Source organism: Apteryx rowi, unplaced genomic scaffold (genome assembly GCF_003343035.1).
Source record: "Apteryx rowi isolate R43461 unplaced genomic scaffold, aptRow1 scaffold_408, whole genome shotgun sequence".
NCBI lineage: Eukaryota > Metazoa > Chordata > Aves > Apterygiformes > Apterygidae > Apteryx > Apteryx rowi.
In genome coordinates, this window is record NW_020450606.1 from 726,291 (window position 1) to 749,890 (window position 23,600).

Genomic DNA, 23,600 nt, shown 5'->3' on the forward strand with positions numbered 1-23,600 from the left:
AAAGAGATAACTTTTGATTTTGCTAAATCTTTTTGGTAGCAAAACTGGAAAGAATTGAAGTTTTTTTCTCCTTTTTTTTTTTTTTTTTTTTGCTGCTTTATATGGTACATGATGGATAAATCTCCCCAGTGTCACAAAGCTCTAAATCAGTTTGTAAGCAGAAAATAATTTCAGTGAATATATAGGAAAGTAAGTTCTGACCAAAGGATGATACACTCAGCAACTTTACTGATGGCTTCTTTTATATACAGTGCATTGAAATGTCCATCATTCCTAATATTTCAGACCACTGACTTGATACAGCAAGGCGAGAATAATATAGCATCCAGTACAATTCAGTTAGTTGGTCAATATGGAACAAGCTGTTCCAATAGTTTCTTCCATCCCTACTCTCTACAGAATATAAATAATCTTTTCTCTTTAGTTTGCTCTGAATTGCATATGACCTTGGTCCTGCATAATGTTGTTGATTTTTATAGGACTTTGTTCTTAGTTTGTTCAGTGGCAGTTATTGATTTACACGAATTCTAAACGTCTCTGATGAACATTGGACAATAAGGCTCAAAGTCAATATTTTGTTGAAAGAAATGTAAAAATCCAGTGTTTCACTTCAGCGAAGAATTGTTGTTGTTTGTGTTATTTGTATGTGTGCATGTTTCCATGTTACATTAATACAGTAAAAAGGAAAATGTACTTCAGACTTCTCCCTTTCAGGATTAGTGAGAGTCACTAATAAAAGTTTAGCAGGGCAAAAGTATGTAGTAGGGCTGTCTTTGAGCAGCTTGAGGTTTTTGTCCATTATCCCATAGCCAATATTCAGTGACAGTATGATAATGTCATCATTTATTAATCTCCCACAAACACGTATGTGCTCTCCCCAGCTTCCCCACCTGCACAATTTGTGAGTCCTCATGGTGGCACCTGCAGCACCTCCTGAGATGAAGTTGCATTTACAGGTGTCAGTTGCTGTTTAGTGGCAACCCCCCCTCCCTGCTGAATTCAGTTGATATCCAGTAGAGAAATACATCTTTGCATAGTAATAACTTAGTACGATGCAGAGAACTTTCATTGATCTCTTGCAGAATTTTATATAAAAGGAGAGGAGGAAGAATTACTCCTAAAATGGCCATTATGTACTTTAGGGCATAGCTGAGAGCACAGGTGAATTGCACAAAGTAGATTTCACCAAAGAATCTTATTTAAAAACAATAAAAAAGAAAAAAAGAAAAAGAAAACCACCACTTAGGTAGTATAGAATCATTTATTCTAATACAGCTCTATCATGTGAGCAATTGTATGCAGTTAATTGAATTAAATGAGTTTTTCATTGAGCTTTAATTTGTAATGTACTCATTCTCATTAATAATATGCTTAATTCTGTCCACTTTGCGGTGGACTATTACAATGTCTTAAATTAATTCAGTTAAAAATAACAGAGTAATGTGTCCCTATTAGTACTTTTGGGAATATTGGTGTTGGGATCAAATTTTAGTTGGTGACTAACTTTTAATTCCCTTCCTTTTATCTTTAGGTATGGCTTTCCCAACGAAAGGCTAAGAATTCAAGAACGGTCTTAACCGATCCTTCATCAGATCTGAATTTTAACAAATGCTTAGTTTCAGCAGCCTTGAAAAAAGCTTGGCCTAGCAGTCAGTGACTTACTTGCACTTTTTTGCACATAGATATAAAATAAAATAGTGCTATTAATTTGGATTAGCCCCTATTATTACAGAGTAGCTGTAATTTATGAGTGTATAGTAGTATACTGACTGCTAAGTGTTTTATATAGTGTTTGCTTTACTAATCACCTAATTCATTGCAGTTCATACTTATTGACTTAAAATTTAAAATCACAATCTGTAGGCTTGAAGAATTGCTTTAAAACTTTATTTGTGGTAGAACTGGAAATGATCTTAAGGTTAGGAAATAATTGTCAGTATTAAAAAATGGCATTATTTAAAATAGTCCTGCTGCAAGAAAGGCACTTCAGTGAATATGTGACTAGTAAAGCTTAAATATGCTTGGGTCTAATAGATTTCATGAAATACTGTAATTTTGGGATTGTAAATGAATGGATTAAACAGGTTAAGGCCAGGATGTTTAAAATAAATGCAATATTAATCTGCACAGACAAACTTCTTATTAAGGTTAAGATTTGAAACTACTGTGCCTTAACTTGTTGCTTTTCTTAAAATGAACTTTTGTAGTTAATGATCATTTAAATCCATTTTGATAAACCTGCTGTTAATGTTTTCTTTGAATGTTTTCTAACTTTGTCTTGGTAATTGCAATTTAACTAGGTGCGGTGGCTACTAAAGTTCGAAGGCACGATATGCGTGTCCATCCTTACCAAAGGATTGTGACCGCAGACCGAGGTTAGTTTAGTTCTGCAGTTCTTGTTTGTAAGAAATGCTTTGAGTGTACATGAGATTTGCAACACCACAGCTGGTTAACCAAATACCATATTTGACCCATTCATTTTTTTTTCCTCAAAAATCTAAATAGTTAATAATTTAGAGCTTTGGGAGTGCTTGCAGTTTTAAAAACATTTTGTAAACTTAGCTTTCCCAGCTAAATGAAATATATAAACTTTGTGATATATTTAATATAAATGCTATAACCAATCCCTTTTTAAAACTATTTAAAGATCTATCTGCTTCAGGAAATGCTATGAATTCAGTACTGCAATAATTAATTTGTTTCCCCCCAAAATTTGTTCTTTTAATTGGTGTAGAAGTATCAGATTGGTGTTGCAAAATAAAATGAGTGGGTGGTTGTTTAATGAGACAGAAATAAAGGAATAAATGCCTCCTGTCTGTGTCTGGAGAAATCTGAAGATTTAGATTTTCCTTTTTTCCAATAAACTTTTGAGCCACTATACTGTATATTTTGAGAAGGATGCATGTTCTCAGATACCTACCTGAATTCAGAAAGGTAAGGGCTGTGAAGATAATACTTCAAAAGTTGTTTGAGTTTGAATTAATAAGGGCAGGAGTGGGGGGTGTTTTGGTTTATTGCCAAAATGGATTTCTTGGTATGTCTTTTGCTGCTAAAATGTGTAACCTGAAGGAGAAGCAACTTTTGAAGTCCTGTTGGTGAGATGACATCCAATATTTGGGCATCTCTCTCTAACTGTTGAATGGAAACTAAATCTTCATTTTTCTCCTGTTCCTCAAATGTAATGCCTTTGGACCCCTGAATGAAGTATTTAAGCTTATTCAGAAAAGTGATATTTTCGGTTTATTGACATTGGCTAGGAAGCAGTGGGGGCTGAGCACAGGAACTCCTGAATTCTTATCCCAGCTCTGCTGCTGACTCTGTGTGGGTTTTGGCAAGTCATTTAATCTCTCTGTGTATGTTTTCCCATCTGTAAAATAAGGATAATAATACTTCCCTACCTCACAGGGGTGTTGTGGGGGTTCTTGTTTGTACAGGGCTTTGAGGATGCAAAGCATTATGTAAGTGCCAAGTATTATTATTCTGCTCTCATCAAAATCAGTGTTGTGCAGGCTTCCATGATATTGTAATATTCAAAAACCACATTCAGGTGACACATCTGACATCTCTTAACATAGACTACTCTTCACTTCTGCCAACCTCCTATAATTTAACTAAGAGACACAGTACAGATTTTAGTCAATACAGTAAAAATGGCCCTCCTGGATACTTGTAGTATTTATATAACACTTTTACCTTTCATATGTAAGGATCTCATGCTTTACAAAAAAATGTAAAGCTGATGTACAGACACTACTTAAGTTTTCTAGAAAGTTGCTTCTTCTTTTATATTGCCTCATGCTATTACAGCCCCTAGGCTTGTTCCCGTTTTTTGAAAACTCTTCAATGGGCAGCAGGGCATAATCAGAATAAGCTCATAGCCCATATTTACCACCCCCCCAAAAAAAAAAAAAAAAAAGAAAAAGGAAAAAAAAATGATAAAGCCTATTTTCTGTCAACAGCAATGGATATTAAGAATTTGCTTATCTTTAAAAGTTTGACCTCGTGTTGCCAAATTCAGTTTTTGCTAATGATCTTTCTTGATCTGCATGTGCTAGGCTTCAGGGGGCAGGTAAAAACACCTGTTTGTTTAGTTACATATTTGCCTGAGACTAGTAAATACCGTAATGAAGCACAGGGGTTTTACTTATATGTTGTTTTGTTTCATTTCATCATTGTAATGTTTACTTACTTAACACATATTTTAATTTTTTTTTGTGAAGGGCTTAGATGTTTCATCTGGGGTTGTCACTTACAAGTCACTGAAATAATTATTGGTACCATTTCACCTTCCTTTAAAACATCCCCATTTTTCTGATGATACAGTGTTTGTATCTAGCGATACTAGAAGTTCACTGTATTTGAAAAAAAAAAAAAAACAAACAAATACAGTATCTCCTATGGAGTGAGTCATACATTCCTCTCTATCTCTTTGCATGAAAACCATGCCAATTATTTCAGATGAACATTATTTTAAAGTATCATCTAAATTATATCAGTGGATTAAGAAACTTACACAGAGTTAATTTTAAGATTATACTTCATTGTATCTTGAATTTTGAAAGCCAAGATTATCACTGCACATATTTAACAGTTTTATGAAAGGTTTTAGAGAGAATATTGTTCAGCAATAAAACAGATTTTTTTAATGAGTTAAAATTTTGTTGTAGAATTAGAATACTATCAATATTTACCATATTCACCTATTGGGTTATTCTGTCAATTATATTTCTATAACTATAGCCATGAAAAACAATGTCAGCAAACCGAAATAGTATTTTTGTTTTCCAATGTGTAAAAGGATTTAAGTTAAATGTCACAAAAAATATATATGCATTCATTGGGTCTAAAGTTTAAAAAAAAAAACCCTTCTAAGTCGACTTTCAGATGACTTTGTAGTACTACTGCATTCACTTTTTAAGTAGGTTTTTATTCTTTGCATATTTTTTTTTAGAGATAAGTACTGCATTTAAAGCAAGAATCTCCAAACATGTAAATGTTTTACAACTAAGCATTTAGAATTGGTGAAGGGCTGACAAATATAGCTCATTTTAACTAAGAATAAAACCCCAGTTTATAAATAATACAGAATTGAATTTGATTCATATAACAGAGAGACTGACTGATTTACTTGTAATAAACTGTAAATGGTGTTGCACAGTTGACAAACCTGTGTGTACTGTAGAAGGCCAGAGACTTGGCAGAGGATGTATCACAGGTGTACTGGTATTTTTAAAAGGTAGCTTGCTTTGATTATAAACTCCACAAGAAATGTTAATGCTGAGGATTTTCTTGAATATTTTATCAAAACCAACTGTCACATAATTTATATATAAATTTTAATACCATTTAATCAAAATTGTAATCACTATCAAAAATGCTTTAAGAGTCTGTGTTTCTAGTATACCTGTAAAGTGGTGAGATTGTGCCACATTAAATATTTATTTTTATTTTCGCTTATTTTTGAAACAGCCGTTTTAATTTAAACAAAGCCCACTTTAGCATGATCTTGGAGAAATTCAGGGAACATGTGGTCTCATTTATGCTACAGTAGTAATTTTTTTTGTTAGTGTTTATAAACTGTATCCTAAATGATAGGCCATTGTTATTATGTGAAAGTAAATCAACCCATGAGAAAGATTGCTAAATCGATCTGTGAATATTACAGCTACTGGACTTCATTTTATGAAATGGCACAAATCTGACTTTGCACTGAATACCTTTCTCACTTTCATCTCCTCTGCCTTAGTCAAAATGGCAACAGTACAAAAACTTTATCAACCTCAGAATTTATTAGCTATAATTAAGCTGTTGAATGAGTCTTAAAAAAAAAAAAAAAATACTACTGTTAAGTGGACCAAGTTTGGTGAAGGAGAATGTGAGAGAATGATTAAAGAAGGAACAGCTCAAGAACATTGGGAATGATAACTTTCCACTTGAGAACTTTTTTATGTTTTACTGTAATTTGTTTATGTTTTGTGTTTTGTTTTTTGTTTTGTTTTGTTTTTTGCAAAAGAAAATAGTATTTACAGGTGGCTTCTTTTAAAATATAAAAATATAAAGCAGGAATGTATATGAAATGTCAGATTTTATTGTATTTGCAGAGTATTAGCTTTGAAAATGAATAAAGAGAGCTGTTTGTAGTTTTAAAATGCTTTATTAGTATCAATTAGATATTTTCTCTATTTTTTGATGTACTTAGAGCTTTTTAAGTATAGAATTTAAAATGGCAGGACTTTTACAGTGTTTACATGCAAGTGCATTTTATAAGTGTCCTATACGTGTAAAATAGTATTTTGAACAGGAAAATGCTGGCTCGAGTAGTAGGCTTAGCGTTTTCCTGGTTCCCAATGATGATGCCTACACTGCTAGACTACAGTTTAGTATTGCTTTGTATCATGAGGCCAAGAAATTCCATGTTGTTTGTAAATAGAATAAATGAAAGGCAATAAAAAATTTATTGAACAAAAAAMCTTTGTTTGGCCCATAGTTTGTTGAACCAAATTGTTTATGTAAGTTCAGAATTCCTTAGGTTCATTTCTTTTAACAACCAGTTATTAATAATCACATCCATCATTAATAGTTGCTTTAATGCTTGCACCTGGGAAAGTACTAATGCTTAATAGCAGTCAGATACTGATCCTGTGCACTGACTGTTGTTTCCAAATTCTTTTTACCGAGTTCCAAAACTGTTCATTGTTTTTGTTCTCCAGTTTCCTTCATCGACTGCTACTAACCATTAGTCGTTAGTCGTATTTTATCTCTATTTCTCCTGTTAACCAGTTTTGTGGGAGTGGGCTTCTCCTTCACATGTTCAAATCATGATAGAGGGCTGTCATGATTTTATTGCATTCTGTAGATGGTGTCGATCAGTATGTCAGAATTAAACATGCTTGTTTTTTATTAGTTGTGATTAGTTTTCATGTTGTCATTAAGCCGTCACTAGCTGGAACTAATCTCTTCTCTATCTTTTCTTTCTTTTTTTGTTTTGTTTTTTTTTGTTTCTAACCACCCAGCCGCCACCGGCAACTAACCTATGACCTTCTGACCTCTGAACTCTTCACCCAATGATGACCTGACCATGCCTGCCTGCTGATCAGTTAACTGGTAATCGCCTTTGCTTGCCTGTCTTCAGTGCAGCGAGCTGGGGCACTTGTCCGTTCGTCTTACCATCTAACAAAAAGACAAAGAAATTGTTGTCCTCCAACTCTGCTTTTTTTTCCTCCTGTTTGGGTGAAAGTGGTTCTAGAACCTGCACTGAATAGTAGTAAAGCAATAAGGTCCAATTCATCCCTCAGCACTGATCATCCTCTAGTGTCCCACCCGCAGCGAACGGTAAGAAGGCCTCGCGAGAGACGGAGACAGATGTCCCTTAGCTACCCGATGACAGAGGCAGTTACTGTGAGAGACTTCTAGGAATTTTTTTCTTCTCAAAAAGAAGTCAAAGCTCTCTCTGAATGTACTGTGTGATGATGCATCATGCATGAACCTTTGGTCAGGGGTGTCATTGGTGAAGGGATTCCAAAAAGTATTCAAAATTTGATACGCTGTTTAGTCACTACCAGTGCCCTCAAAGGGCGGAAGTTGCAGCCTTTTTTCTATCGCCTGCCAAATTGGATGTTTTAAAAGAGAGTGTGCCATGAAATATAGATTGCAACGACTTTTCAGAACTATGTTAATGCAGAGAACAAAACAGCAACACTATTAAAGCAAAATCTGAGTTTAAATTATTTTAACCATACTTTAATCTCCTCGGAAGATTACATGAGAACAAGGTACATGCATTATGTGTCACATTACTGGGCAAACTGTTCAAATATTTTTTTTAAACTTCCCTGTATAGAAAAATTTCATTAAGGATGTAAAAGCCATGCTTGCCTATTTGCTGTATACATGTAATGAAATTGTAGATAAAGTGTAGTGCATTGAAACAAAATGAACAAAAAAGTAGATACTTTTACTATACAAGGGTGCTGGTGCAGAAAAAAATATATTTTTGGAAATGTAGCATTTTATACTTTCAAGTGTTATAAAAAAAAGAAAAAAAGAACAAAGAAACCCTTTATTTCATTAAATGATTTTTTCTGGTGGTTGTCAAGAAACAAAAGACCAAAAGAGCCTTTTAGTCTTTCTTTTTTATTTTTTAAGTATTGGAATAAGTCTAAAGAAAAGGAAGTGCCTTATTTTCTTCATGGTCATTTAGTCAAATGTCTTGTATACTCAGCTTCTCCCTCAGACAAGTTACTGCATGCCACTCAGTCGCCCAGTATGTGAAAAGAAGCTGTGAGGAAAGACAAATGATGAGTTGACCATATTAATTACCTGATTTTTGCCATATTAGTGTGACGTGACTTTGCCAAAATCTCATTATGTAAAACATTTTATAATTTTTGTCAAAACCAGCCCATCGTTATTTCAACAATTCTACTTTTACGTCGTAGCTAATACAGTRCTTGTGCAACGTAAACCAAAGGGTTCTGTGATACAGCCTGTCTCATTCTAAAATAGAGTATTAGCTGGGAAATGTTTGTAGAGATGGAAGTATTTCATTATTGTTCAGGGATGGAGGGGAATTTTCTTGACTTTGGTTGGAATAGATATACATCAAGTATAGTAGGCTTCAGAGTCGCCCATAAAAATAATGTTCTGTGGATAATGAAACTGAAAGTGCTTAACTGGCTTTCAGTTACAGTCTGAGCATGTCCCCAGTTTTCATAAGCAGCTCCTGCAGCATCAAACAGTGTGCAGGTTATTTATTTTTCAGCTCCTGTTTGATTAATGTTAGATCTGCCTACTGTTTTTTTCTCATAATTATAGAAGTAGGAGAGGCACATCAGTTGATTGAAGTCCAGCTTTACTGAGTTTTTAACCTTTATTTCCACATGATCTTCATACAGCTGGGCAGTTGCAAGAGTTGAAGCTGTTGAACACACAGTGTTTAATTCTAAAAACATTAAGTATTAGTTCTTGTGAGGCTCTACTAAACTTGGCAAATATCAGGTGATAATTTTATTCCCCTTCTTGTCAACTTATTCTCCTCCTGCAAATCTTCACAGCTTCCAAATGAAAGGTCAATAGTAAGCTAAGAGGGCTTACATTTTAAGCACCTGCATGGTGACCTCATCTAACATCTTGTCTCACCTGGAAATAATTATCAGTTTATTTACTATGCAATAGACATTCATCCTTTCATATTCAGCTAGCTTTTTGTTTATTGTGCCACCAGCTTTGTCTTCCTGTTACACATACWGTTGTGTTGATTTTTACTTACAGTATATGCTGTGCCATTTTGAATTTTTTTTGGTTGGTTGGTTTAATAAACTTGCGACACTCAAACATTTGAAGAGAGATTTGCTAAAACAATACCAGTATTTGATCTAGTTTCATCTCAACTATGATAAAACCTGGACATTTTAGATGTTTATCAAAGGTCTTTTATGGGGGGGGAGGGAACTGTATGAAATAGATGTGTGACATGTGAAAGTAATGTTTGCTCTGAACAAACTTCTGAAAACTTAGTTGACAAAATTTTGGATCAACTTTAAAAAAAAAAAAAGCATGACTTTTGAAATCTCTGAATGCCTTGGTTCTCAGTATTATCATTCTTTAATGACTTTTTCTTTATTAAAATAAGTAGTTTTAAGACTTCTTTCTGACAGTATTATGTAATTTTTTTTTAGAGTGGGTAGATGGGAGTGTCGCTTGTATGTAACCGTACAGATGACATGTATTTGTCTATTCTTTATTATCTTAGTAGTTTCATGCTATGTATGTACCATAACCAACCTATTGCCTATGAGAAACATGTAAGATAATGTATTTACAGCCATTGTTACAAGTTTATAATGTATTTTTCTATCTTGTTTTATATGTATGTTATATAACATTCAAAAGAATTTTTTTCCTGATTGAGAAAAAAGGATACAAAAATGCAAAACCCACAATTTTGATAACTGAGAAATTGCCAATTGTTTTGCAGTACTTTATTATATTGGGAGTGTTGTCTTTCTTGGGCTTTTAGTTAGCTACTGGATGAATACATTAGACATATTTGGGTTTTAGTTGGGTTTTTACATAGCTTGCATTTTAATTCTTTGGTTCTTTGCTGTTTCTATTAACCCATAGCATTATTTTAATAAATGTTATAATACCAACCTACTAACTCTGGACTATGTCTGTTTATTAACCATTACATGTTTTAATTAAAACAAACAAAGACGGAAGAATGTAGTCTTGAGTTACTGGACTAACCCTGAAGAACGTGACCACAGATAACACAAAGTGATTTGTTTTTATGTTGTTTGTTGGCTGACATTCTGCACACTACTATTAAGATGGCTTTGGTCATTCTGGCCTTTTACCTTGGGGAATAGGTGCCAGTAGAAATGGGAACAAAATAGCATTTTTTGAGGCATTCTTCTTGTAGAATCTTGCCACTTGCCTTTCAGCATCTGCATTACTAATTCCACACTTTCTTTTTCTTTCTCTAAAATAATTACTGTCGGCTCACAGCAAAAGAGCAAAGATGCCAATGTATTGGTAAATCATGTGATGGTGTACAGAAAAATCCAGTTTGATTCTTTGTTGAACCATTCAGAGGTTGCAGTTAATCTCATAGTAACTTGTGATTTGTTGTTTTTGGCACCTGATTCACTGTTGCATCATGTGACATTTCTAAGCATGAAATACTTCTAGATATAATTACAGTACATTTGAAATACAAAATTGTTTTTTTTTCCCCATGCTGAATGCCTTATTTCCTTCATGTTATGCTGTTTTTATGTAATTTTTTTGTACTTCTGCTATAGTCTACCAGTATTGCCTAGCTCAGGTGAGTACAATTTCCATAAGCCAAACGTCAAACTGGATCATTTTCTAACAACTGCAGAAAGTACAAAAATACACCTTTCACTAAATTACCAAGCAATAGCCATTTCAAATTCCAGGGCTGCCTTTGTATGATATTTATCCCTGTGGATGGCTGTAGCAACATGAATGCAGGGAATTGAAATGGTGAAAATGCTGGAATAAAGTGTATATGTTTTGAATGTACATGTATACAAATTATTTTTACAGAAACATTTCTGTTTCTTAAAGATTCTCTTTTCTGAGGCTTCTTTATGTAGCCTGGTTGGTCCTCCTAGATTTGTGATGTTAAGTGGACAATAGTTACAGCTAATGTCTAGGGAGATCTGTGATGTATAACACTTTTTCAGATATCAATGGTTAACTTTTTGTGAAACCCTAATTTTTTCCCCTAGGTATTAAAAATTCAGATGAGGAGTCTTTGCATCTGTTCAAAGCCCTTCTTTATATGATGTTTCAAAGTACATATTTTGAAATAACTTGTGATATAAAATTTTAATTTCAAAAAGTTCTCACAATATTGATATTAATTACAATAGAATGCATCTTTATTTGATGGAGGAAAAACAGGCTAGCACTGATGAAAATATTTGTTAGTTTTTTAATAGATTTGAATATTTGCTTTACAAATATTTATAAGTACAGTTGAAATATCCATTTAGAATAGCTTCACTTGTAAAGAAATTTTTTTTAATTTAACATATCATGAGTACATTACTATTCTAAAAGTCAGTGGTAGGTAGGTGATGAAAAAAATTACATCAGTTACAATGGATAACATCAGGATCTTTTGATTAGATTAACGCACAATCATGATTTTAGAGCTAATATATATGCTTAAAATATTGTTTGAAGAGATATGTGTTTAAACTCTTTGAGGTACTCTCCAGTTTAAGTGAGACTTTCTGGATGGGACAAACTATTAGTGTTTTTACACTGAATACTTCTATTCCCAGAACTACTATTTTTCTGTAATATTTTTATTTTTTACACTTTTATTAAACATGAACTACTCTCATACTTTGTCCACAGTGCATTTTCATCTCATTCTACATCATCTGAAGTAGTGAAAGTGGCCCTAAACTTTGAAGTACTTTAAAGCTAAAGGAAAGCAAAAAAATGAAAACTCTAAAATCAAAATTTTGTACTGATTACTGTTGACTATTAAATGCATTTCTCAGTTTACCTAAGCAGCTATCTGAATATTTGACTATTTCCTACTTTGCTTATAGAAAAGAAACAGCCTATTTTTAGAACTTAATTTGAGGGTAGCTTCAACATTGCTACATCTTTGAAGATAGGTTGTTCATCATCATCATTATTATTATTATGGGGTTTAATTGTCTTAACGTTTGAAAGATCACATATTCAAGTCAATTAGAGAGTTGCTGTTCCAGCCAGTAAAATGGAATTACCCTAGTTAAACCTAATTTTTTTTCAGTAGGTCAGAATGTAAACAAAAACACTACAGAACCTTTCAAATAAAATCTGAGCATTGCTATTCAGTTCTTAAAAGTGAATGATCGTACCAAAATACAATGAATTTGGTTTCTCAAAAAGCAGTTTTTCTGTGTATCAATCTGGGGTACATCTCATAAAGAGTCTTGAGGGACAGCTTTCAAATATTTTTAATGAACATATGTTCAGTGTGTACTTACTATATTGATATTCTATTTGAACAGATATTTAAAAAGTATGTAAAAATCTGCATATGATTAATAGTTTATTCCCAGATTGTACTCTTTAATTGATGGGGACCACTAAAAGGTTTTCTGCATTGAAAATGCAGGGAAACATTGAAGTGTGTTGCTATCCACTAAGTAATTATTTTAACTCAAGGGAAAGATACAATTATTTGAAACTTTCCTTTGTATCTGGATAACAAAATAACTTCATAAATAATACATTGCACAAAATGAAATCCAAGGAACACATTCCTAGGGTGTAAGTGCATAATTATCGTTACTGGAATTTCTATTTTATTTTTAACATATTTGATATATTTTTCTAAACACTATTAATGGAATACTGTTCAAATAACATATGTACCATAACATTAACACATGGTAATCAATGTTGAATCAAACTGGTTAACAAAAGTACAGTGCTCTTCTTTCTATGTGCCTACTCACTAATCGCAGGTGGTATGGTTCTACATAGGAGGTGGGTGTTAGGCACAGCAGGTAGTTACTTGCAGTAATAACATTTTCATGCCAGCAGCTCTGATGTCCATCTTTTGACGACAGACTAACTAGGAGGAATCTGACTCCCAAAGCAAAGTTTAACTGAGATCTGAAATAATAGAAGGAAAAAAATATATATATATACACACACGCATGCATGCGCGCGCACACACACACACACACACACGTACGTATATATATTTCCTTTGACTTGTATTATGGCAGTTTGTGTGAAACAAGTTTTTGTTTGTGCAAAATAATGTATTCTGAGGGGAAAAAAACATGGACATTGCCAAAACACATGTAAATAAAACACCAATTATGACTGTACATTATGTGCAATAAAATAACTGGAAAAAGTGCATGTACTTTATCCTCAAAAGCCAATTGACAGCTCTCAATGCTGCAGCTATAGTTTTATTTTCTGAAAAATTTTATTCTGTATCTAAACAACAGAATAAAGAATGTACATTTGTCACACTTCAACTTTCATTAATGCTTTTAGCACTGTTATGAAAGATTTTACTTGTTGAAGAGATTTAAATTTTCATAGTCATTTGATTACCAGGATATTTGTTTACTTAACAGTTGCTTATTGCGTATGCTGTGTTGCCTATAATTAGAAATGAATCAATTATGCATTACATACCATAAAATGCAATACATATTTTGTATTTTATAAACTTCTTAGAGATGACCAAGTAATTACAATGTTGTTACAGTTCTGTAAGCATCACTATTACTATTGTTAGAGCAAATGAGGAAAAAAAAACTATAGTAGAGCTAACATACTGTATTTTTTTCTGTTTACTATAGAAAATGAAGATAACTTGCCACCTTAGCTAATATGAATCTAGTGAGAAACACACTTCAGAGAGGAAACAGATTACTGTGTTTTAACATTTGCATTGATTTGATATCTATGTGATAACATCTGTTTATAGTTTGAGGGAATTTATATAGAAAAGTTATTTTTTGCTTAAAAAAAGGGGGGGGCAAAAAAACTTTCATTCTTTAAATGAAAATTTGTGTGCTTCACAAGAACACAGCAGATAAGGCTGAATGAGGTATCTGTAGGAACCTGGGAAAATATGAGAAGGGAAGCTAAATAGCAGTGTTTGGGTACACTTCCTTTTTTGCATTGTTCTAGGAAGGAAAGAAAAATTTGGTGTAATTAGCATTTAAAGTTTTATTTCATGATGAATCTCTACAAAGTGTGCCATGTAGCCATATCTGAGCTAGCTTTAATCTTGCTAATTCATAGCAGTAAAAATGCAGAGCCATTATTGGATGTATGCTGCTTGAGGAAGTAAAGCAGCCCTCAACATCTTCGCTGTTACTCTGGAGGCACTCAAGTATGCCTGCACACTGCAGTCAGGCCTGGTTGAAGTGTGGGCACATCCTCACTAACCACTTTCTTGGGCTGTCTAGAATATGTGCACTGTGCAAACCCACTCCTTACTCCATTCTGAGCCTCAGCAAACAGAATTAGGACCATCTTCCTCTTCTCTTGCACCAAGAGAATTTACTCAGTAGTATCTACCTTTGATTATATTTATGCTAGGTATTGTATTTATTGTTCTACAAATTAAAGGTAGATGTGGAAATTAATGACTGGAAATTTTCTATCTACAGACTTTGCTGTTGCTTATACCAATGCTTTCTGCATAAGTGGTTTTGATATGTTTATAGCTGATGGCCTAACTTCACTAGATTTCTCCTAAATGCTTTTACTACAGTTACTGTACTTCCCCTGAGGAAATACACCAAACTTAGCCATTGTCTGTCTAAGTAAGGAGAGACATTAATTATCAAAGAGTGTGAAATGCAGTGTCTGAAATGAATGTCTTTCACTTTGCTGTTCAGGTCTACCAACAAAAGTATGAAGAGGTATTATCTATTGCTTTCTCGGTATCCCTATCAAGATCTCAGACAGTCAAAAATAGACTATTGACAGCCAATACCTGTTGAGCTGATTTCTCCTAAAAAATTATCAACCACAATAAGCCAGTAACTCCCCAAATTATACATCATTCTTTAAACTAAGTCTTTAAAGCAATATAGATTAGAAAGAAATATTATAAAATGATATAGCTTACGTTTGCCTTGAATTTGTGTCATTGTGTTTTCAGTGTTTTATCTTTATTGACAAACGACGTTGACTACTGCAAACAGCAAGGTGGATAGCTCGGAGGTGAAGCTCAAGGGAAAAAAAAAAATATGGCCCATTTCTCAACATTGTGTCACTTGGGCAGCTCATCAATAAGTGAAGATGCTTTCTCTAAATTTTATATATATGTAAATTCCATAYGCAGAAAAGAAACTAAGCAGAACAATGGCTTTTGCTACTGGGATCTTTATAGAACAAATTATATTGATTTTTCTGTTCACTGAGGGTGGCCTTTCTGAAACAGGTGGTACTTCCTCTACCTGAAGCTAAGAAGATCCCACTTCCTCTTACCATAGGTCAGTCATTTAACAAGCAATTGACCCTGCCTTATGGCTTCTGGTTTGTTTTTATAGTCTCTTAAATTATGAAATTAAACCCTTCTGTCTTTTGTATACAAGAATGTTTGTGTCATGAAAGACTTTTCAGTCTCTGCCTTGAAGGGTAGTGTTTTAAAGGGGTATTTTTTTAGTTGAAGTTATTGCAATAAAAAGGCAGGTTGAATGAACAAGAATATTATGGGAAATTATTACAGTACAATAAAGATAATAGGATCACTTAATTTTGGAGTCTCATTGTATTAAGTGCATTAGGAATGTACAAAGAAGTAATAGTGTAATGTATATCTTGTTAGCTGTTACCTTTTGAACTGTGGTTTCCAGAATTTCTATTGTTCAGTAATTTCTAACAATGGACAAGGAGGTCTTCTTGGGAAGAAGAGTGCACCTTAGTTCAGAGCTAGTTAGAGAATATTGCAAATCACTATTATATATATGTTTTTTTCAAAGAACACAGCCTTTTTCAAAGGAAGCTAAAGCGAATGTTTTACAGTCTTGGCCTCAGATGTTAGCTATGGTAAAATGGTAATAAAAATATGGTAAAATCCTGATGCAGGTAACATAGTTTAATGGTTAGCCTAACCTGTTAATCTCCAAAAATTAAAACATCCCTTACCAGTTCTAAGATTGCCACCAGCGTGGCAAAATCTAACATGGGTTTACTCTGAAGACCTTTGCATACCTACTACTCCTGTAACTCCCTGGATCATTTCTTGGAGAGTGGATCTAGTACTACAGAGCAAAGGAGGCCACTACTTGCATGCTCCTGGATGACTTTTCCCATGTAACCTTATTCTCAGTGATGAGGCAACTTCGATTCTTTCCCTGAAAGGCAATGAATGAAGTAGATCTTCTGTGGCACTGAGCTTTGTTTCTGAGAAAATGGGAAATGTGCACTTATGTGGATTAAAGGAAGATAAAGAATAATAATTTCAGAGCTTTGAATCCTGTCCTAAACAGGTGAATAAATTTGATTTGAACTTTATATGTGCCAAGAGGAGGAGACAAATCTAATCAAGAGCAGCATTGTCAAGAATCCCGTACTATGTCGACAAGTTTATCAGAGACTGTATGTTGGGAATTTAAGTGAAGAAAATTGAAATATATTGGTTCCTGAAGAGTTGGTTTGCAATATCTCCCTGTTATCTTAATCAAATTTGTTGATAATTTCTCTATTGTACTTCTTTCCTTCTTTAGTCTAATTTGAATATCATGTTTTCTTCTTTTAAGGTTCTGCCCTGCCTCCTTCTGTAGTATCTTACACTTTCTAAGCAAAATTTACCTTCCTTTGGATGGCCAGGCAGTACAGTTCATTCTTGGTATAGAAAGACTACAAACAAGACTTCAGGTCTAAATTGGAATGTGCACATGTGAGACTATTTAGAAAGCCTGTTTTAAGTATACATGACTCTGTCCAAACAGATGGAAGAGCAATGATTAGGGCACCTATCTAACACTTGGAACACCTGGGTTTGAAATGCTTCTTTCATCACTGATGATTTGTTCAATTTTGGGCAAGTACCTTAGAGCCAAATCTGCAAAAACACATAGTGGGAATTAGGCATTATTCAGGTATCTCAATAAGGAGAGTGTGATTACCTAGGTTTTCAAAAGCAAAGTTCTTTAATGTCATTCCATCAAACAATGCACCATCACCTTATCTTCTTTTGCCCATATGTAGCAACAACAGCAACAAAAAAGGAAATCCCTGATCTACAGAAAGACAACTTGCCTGCTTCAGTGCAGAGAGGGAGCTCTGGTTRGTAAATCCATGTCTCTCAAACACACCTGTGTTAGCTAGTTTAGCAGCTCAGCTCTCTCCCTGTTTTATCTGTACTGTGTGAGTGGGCCTAACTTAGCCTTCTCAGTTCCCCTCCACAGTTATCCATAAAGAAGCTCAGTACTGTTTCGCTTAAGGACCTTTGTGGGTCTTGCTCCGAATCTTTGTACTTCAGTTCCCATCTGTGAAATGAGGTTAATAGGAATGCCCTAGCAGAGTGGCAGGTGCAGATAACTACACTCAAGACTGAAGTTCTCAGATGGTACAGTGATGAGTGCTCTCTAGTATCATCCGATGTGTCCAAGTATCTTATGATCTTGAATGTATTTTAAAAAATCATATAAGCAAAACAAAATATCTTTGAATTCTTGTGTAGTCAAATCCACAGTACAATTTCCTAGGCCAGCTGAGTCCTTGTCTCAGATCAAATTACCTCAGTGGGCATCAGCAGTGCCAGAGATGGCTCTCTAGCTTCATTTATGTTTATAACCTCCATAGTGCAGGCTCATTATGGCTGGACTGAGATGCATTTCAGTTTTTCACAGTCAGCGTGTTTGGGGAGAGCTGAAGGGACAGAGGAAATGCAGCTGCAGTGAACAGCACTTCTTTGTGTCTCTTTACCCATGGAACGTAAAAGCAGGGAGTAGTGGTTGCACTTGTGAGAACCAGCAGGATAGGCAAAATTAGGTTGTATTACAAACCTTGTTGGTGGAAGCCAGAATTTCTTAGTACAACAGGAGTGACAGGCATGATAGTACTAGAGTAGATAATGCACTGCTTTTACCTGTGGAACTATTAATCTCATCAAAAAGAAAAATACCAAGATTACTTAAATTTTCTATGGCTCTTCAGGAAAATGTATGGCTGCTCCAAAAACTCTGTTCTTCACTCTGTTCTTGAAGAGTCTAGCACACAGATGTTCCCACTGATCTTTGTGTGCTGAGGTTGTACAACTTTGAGCTTTTTATTAACTATAGCTAGCCCAATACAGTTATAATACAGTGATGGCTTGATGCACTTTATAAGCCTATAGATTTATTATAATATATAATAAATGTAAGGGACAAGAAAAAGATGGAGTGAGGCAGCATCCTATGTTACTGTTTAAGGTGTGCAAGTATTGTGTAGGAGATGACATTCATTATGTATACCGTCTTCCTTTGAGACTGGAAATTAAAAAGATGACTTTTTTAAATTCACATTTGGGTGCTGGATATTGTCTTTTATTTTATTAGTATTGCTCTTCCTTGGCTGTGTTTGGGGACAAAAGTTAGCATAAAAACACCAGATCTCCTATGCAATTATGAGAGGTCCTGATCAACTCTCAGACTACTATATGATTCTTGAAACTGAAATGCCTTAAAATAATTAACTGATGCAAGAACAACAATACTTGTAGCCTCAGGCATGTAGCTGTGAATAGTTACATTTGGGATGCCAATTTTGCAGTGAGCTTTCTATTTGCTTCTGAAGGAAAAATATACTGTTTGTGACAGACAGAGTTTTGGAGTCTTCAAAGAAGAACCAGCATTAGCAAGTAGGTATAAAGCAAAAGCAAAATCATCTAAGCAGTAATACCCAGGTCTACCCAGCAAAGCGCCATGTTAGCTATCATTGGTCACACTCCACAACAAGCCAGCTAGCAACCAAGCACTCTTTCTTTTGGCCAGCCCCAACATAATGGTAGGTGGAGAAGTGGGGGTTTATTTCCTCAGCCAAGTCTCTTTTTTCTATTTAAGATTTTACCTTTTTAAAGTAAGTGTCTGCTTTTTTGATACTTGTCGTGTACATCACAGTGACAATAATGAATGGGATTAGGACTTTCACCTGCTCTAGATTCATTTGTGACTTCCCTGTGTCAGAGAACCTGGAGATAAAGGATTTCCACACTGGCAAGGGGCTGATCTAAAGTAAAAGTGAAACTAGTGAAGGAAATAAAGTCAAACACCTAACTCTTTTTAGGAGGGAGGAAGGGAGGGAAGGATGAAATAATGTTGCCTTAGAGCAATTTCTCCCTTGTCATCCCTTTTCCCCTTACAGTTTGCTGTCACTAGTGACCACGGGCCAGACTGTGCACTTCTAAGAATCCTTCAGATGGAGTCAGTGGGACTGCTCACGTGAGTAATTTGCAATGCGCACAGACTGAGCAATCAAGCCTGGTGCTATTAACTCATTTAGGCTGTAACTTCTGTGGGCAAGAACTTATTTTCCTTGTCAGTAAAATGCTGTGTGCACTTACAGTGCTGTACTATTTTCTCTGCCTTTCTACAGCTCCTCCTCATTTTCTTTCACCTTTTTCCTCATGCACTGGCTGCTACAAGAATAAGAGCAGCGGCAGCTTCTGACAAGCAATACTAACACGCTTTGGTCCTGTAAGGGACTCCTTTTGGCCCTTTAGCAATGTCATTTTGGTTCTCAAGGTTTCTTTTGAGTCAAGAGTCTCATCGCTTGATAGCAGGTTTGGAAAGGAGAGCGCACTTGTGAAGGCAGGAGAAAAGTTACATCAGTGACTGGCAACAGCATAAGAGTCTGGTTGCTAGTGAGTCAGCCATACCACATGCTGCATTTGCTTATTCCAGCCATACAGAAGCATGTGCAGGCAAAGAAAATTGCTAGCTTCGTTTGATTTTTTTGTGGGGAAAGGACTTGCTTATGCTGTAGCAGTAAACTCTGTTTGCTTGGAATAAAATCTTACTTAGTATAATTGCCAAAATCCTGGGACAAAAAACTTTTGCTTAATTCCTGAGATGTCTTGCTCTTTTCACTGAGGGAAAAGTCATCGTTTACATTTGTTTCAAATTTAAGTACCAGCTTTGATGTGCCCATAATGGGCAGAGAATACAAGGTTTTCTGTCTATATGGTTACCTATACACTTGCATATAAATAGCACTTTCATTTCTTGGGTTGGAATAATGGCTGAACAGACATACCAATAGTGCAGTAACTCTTTTCCCTTGTATCAAATCCTGCAGTAAGAAAAATGCCGCTTATGCTTTCCCTTTAGGCTGAAATACACTCTGTGCAGAGGTTCAGCACAAGACAGAAGCACCACTTAAATCCTGCTAAGCCCTTGCATAGGCCTTCCAGATTCCCTTCTGATAGGTATAAGAATCCAGGGATTTTTACATTCTATTCATGGGTAAAGACATATAAATAATACGTTTATGACGCAGGTGTGTATTTAAATATGCAACTTGATGGCAGACAATCCTACTTCATTGTGCACATACTTGTTCTGAACCACATGCCTGGTAGTCATGAAATATTAATGGCCATGCAAATCTTTTCTTCTGTATCACAGGTTTTGCTGTGTTCCTGACCCCTGACTTCCTTTAATCATCTCCTAGGTGTGTGGTCTGTTACTATTCTGAGATATCTAGTGAATAGGGGCAGAGTAATTACTTGATCCTTGCCTGCTGCAAGAATCTTTTTGAAAAGAAAATGGATAACTTAAGAGAGATACTTCCTCCCTGCATTGAAATCAATCCCCCCTGCTTGCTTCACAAAATTTCTTTTCTGGTGGCCTGAATGTAGATCTGTTCTGTTACTTCTTACTATTACTTTGATGACTTTAAAACCAGCATTCTTGGATCTCTTAAGCCATCACCTGCTCCTCCATAGATATGATTTCTGATCAGGTGTTTTGTTTCCTCCTCTCCCTCCTCCACTAATTTTGCTTAGGGCATCCTTATAAATAAGCTACAGTTCCATTCGCCAGAATTTTGATTGTAGTTTGTTGCAGGAAGGTCCAAAAAGCCTCCAACAAGACATGTAGTGTTTGCTGGTTCTAGGGCTATCTTACCCTTCTTCTTAATAACTAGAAGCTGAATTAATGCCTGAAACATGAAGTTCTTTAAGAAGTGAGGCATATATTTTTGGCATAAACCTCCCTTCCTTTGTCTGTCGATTCTCTAACATTCCAAATATTAAATATGATGGTGTTGCCTTTGTGGGGAAGTATGCAAGTGCTTCCCAGCTCCCTGCCAAACATAGGAGAGGGCAGTGATATGGTGCCATGCAGATCTGATGAACAAAGGAGAAACAGCTGTCCAGGCAATATGGTTAAAGAGAGAAAAGTAACTTTGGAAGAGTATTTGCCCTATGGGAGCTAATTTAATAAGTCAGCATGATGAAAGTATAGTCATGAGCAGGTATTTTTAAAAATGAGTGTTTAGTGACTGCCCACAGTATAGAATAACACAAGGACAAGAGTGACTGGACAGTTTAATACAAGGTTGTTAAATATTGACCTACAAATGATTTCTGATTTCCAGAGCAATTTTGCCCAAGTATGGAAGTCAGCAGTGCAGCACCAAAACCAACTCTTTTTAAAATGACAGTTCCGTATAGTTAGGGAAGTGGGGGAGACTAGCAGAGGTTAAAACATTCACTATTAAAGCAGAGAAAAAAGAACTAAAAAATTTCAGGCGCCTGCTCTGTGATATCTAGGTTGATACAGAAGCACCTGTCTCAGCCTCTGCCTTTCATTATTCGCTCAATATATGCCATTTCTAAGAATCAGGTGTCAAGCTAGGAGGAATCCTCACCCTGAATTTTAAAGGTACGAAGATATCGACCTATCCTTGATCTCAGTCTGGAGTTAGGTGCCTACATGTCTTTAAGGACATATGTGTCTGCCAGCAACCACTTTTCAGATTTCTGGTATCATTTTTTCCAGTCCTTGCCTCTGTTTCCTTTCTACCTGCTCAAACCTGTTCTTCACCATTTTCTTTCTTTCACATTTTTCTTGGAATTTTTTTCTTTTTAAATGACCTCATTGACTTCCAGGCCCTCTGCTTTCTGGGCTGTGAGAAAGGCTGACCCACGGCTTGACTCATAAAAATGATCTCTGTGAAGCAAAGCTAATCAGTGATTAAAAGCTGACAGCTTCTGACCCCTGGGGGCCACCTGTGGCTTGATTGTGCCCTTTGCAGAGAACAGAAACTCCTAACTCTGTGCAATGGGAAGCTGACATAATATGGCCCGATTAATGCTATATGAGTCATAGGGCAAAAAAATGGAGGAATCCTTCTAGAAAAAGCCGATACATCCCTCTCGGCATTATCTTGCACCAGTGTCATGTTGGGGTGTCTCGCTGCATAGGATGACTTATACCTGTCTGAACAATGTTTGTGAGTCCAGTTGCCAGTGTGGCCCTCCCTTAGCTTACAAAGGTGACAATTACCGGCTCTGTTTTTGAAAAGAGACAAGCTGAAAAGGAGCAGTGAGTAATCCTCACCTACCTGGCTTTGTAACTCTGAGCTGTGAGTCATTTCTAATGAGCAAGACCAAAAAAGCCGACCTGCCCATCTCATGCTTTCTTGAGACTCCAGGTTAACCTTTATGTGCCTCAGTGCAAAGTCTTAGGCGGAGGAGACTCTGGGACAGTGGGAAGTCAACAGCCACATGTTCCTGGGGGACAGCACAAAACACACCAGCCTCCTCTGTCCTCGGCTATGCCCATGTTGCAGGGACAGACAGTGCTCATCCTACCAGTCTATAGGCCGTTCTGCCACCTTCCATCCCTCTGAGCACTATGTCCTCCCTTGGGTTTAAGCTCTACCTGTGGCCTTTCAGGACTTATGGAAGCTGTCTGGCTCTGGTTTGAATGCAAGCTGTGGGCCAGGTTGGCTGCATGCAGAAAACTGCACCAGTGCGTGTTTTCAGCAACTTCCTCTGTGTGCGTGGCAGTCTGTTTAAAGTGAAAGCACTTGGTTTGGAAGTTAAAAGCGTGAAAACGAAGACTAATAATGGGAGTTTATAAATGCAGCTGGCATTCTAGTACTTCGTTTTTTTCATGCCATCTTTCGTTTACTCTCCTTGCTCTTTCTCCTTCTCTTTCAATTCTTTCTTGTTTTTATTCCACTGTAAAGCATAGAGCATGCTGAGAATAATAGGAGTAGCTGAGTTTGATTAGTTTACATGTCTATGGGTACAATATGGGCTGCTGTTTTAACCTTGCAAGTGAAATGATCCTTGAAGCCTCCACAGTGAACCCTGCTAAGGGACAACTCTTCATAATCTATGGATTTTATTGAAAATGATTTTTGGCACTTTTATAGAGCTTTGTAACCCTGAATAGAGATCCATACGGATAGCATTCCTATGTGGGTGGGTATTATGGGCACCCAGCAGTGGGCTACCTAACTCTAGTTCTGGTCGGGACTTCTCATCTAGGCTACCTCCCTTGTCAGCTGAGAGACATGGACAGCTCTAAGGGCAATTCATCCTAGATTAGGAGAAATGACTAATATGAACAGAAGGAATT

At 35.8% G+C, this 23,600-nt stretch overlaps 1 protein-coding gene across 12 annotated transcripts in view; it reads left to right on the forward strand.

Moving 5' to 3' along the window:
• The window catches only part of QKI (QKI, KH domain containing RNA binding), a 170,516-nt gene extending 156,990 nt beyond the window's left edge, over positions 1–13,526 (forward strand). For 8 of the 12 annotated variants that reach the window (XM_026075622.1, XM_026075624.1, XM_026075621.1 and 5 more), the window contains 2 exons: positions 2,301–2,375; positions 7,014–13,526. In XM_026075622.1, coding sequence (XP_025931407.1) covers positions 2,301–2,375; positions 7,014–7,030 — 92 coding nt within the window. In that variant the 3' untranslated portion in view covers positions 7,031–13,526. The other 4 variants (XM_026075628.1, XM_026075626.1, XM_026075630.1 and 1 more) reach the window with 4 other exon arrangements.
• Positions 13,527–23,600: the final 10,074 nt, after the last annotated feature.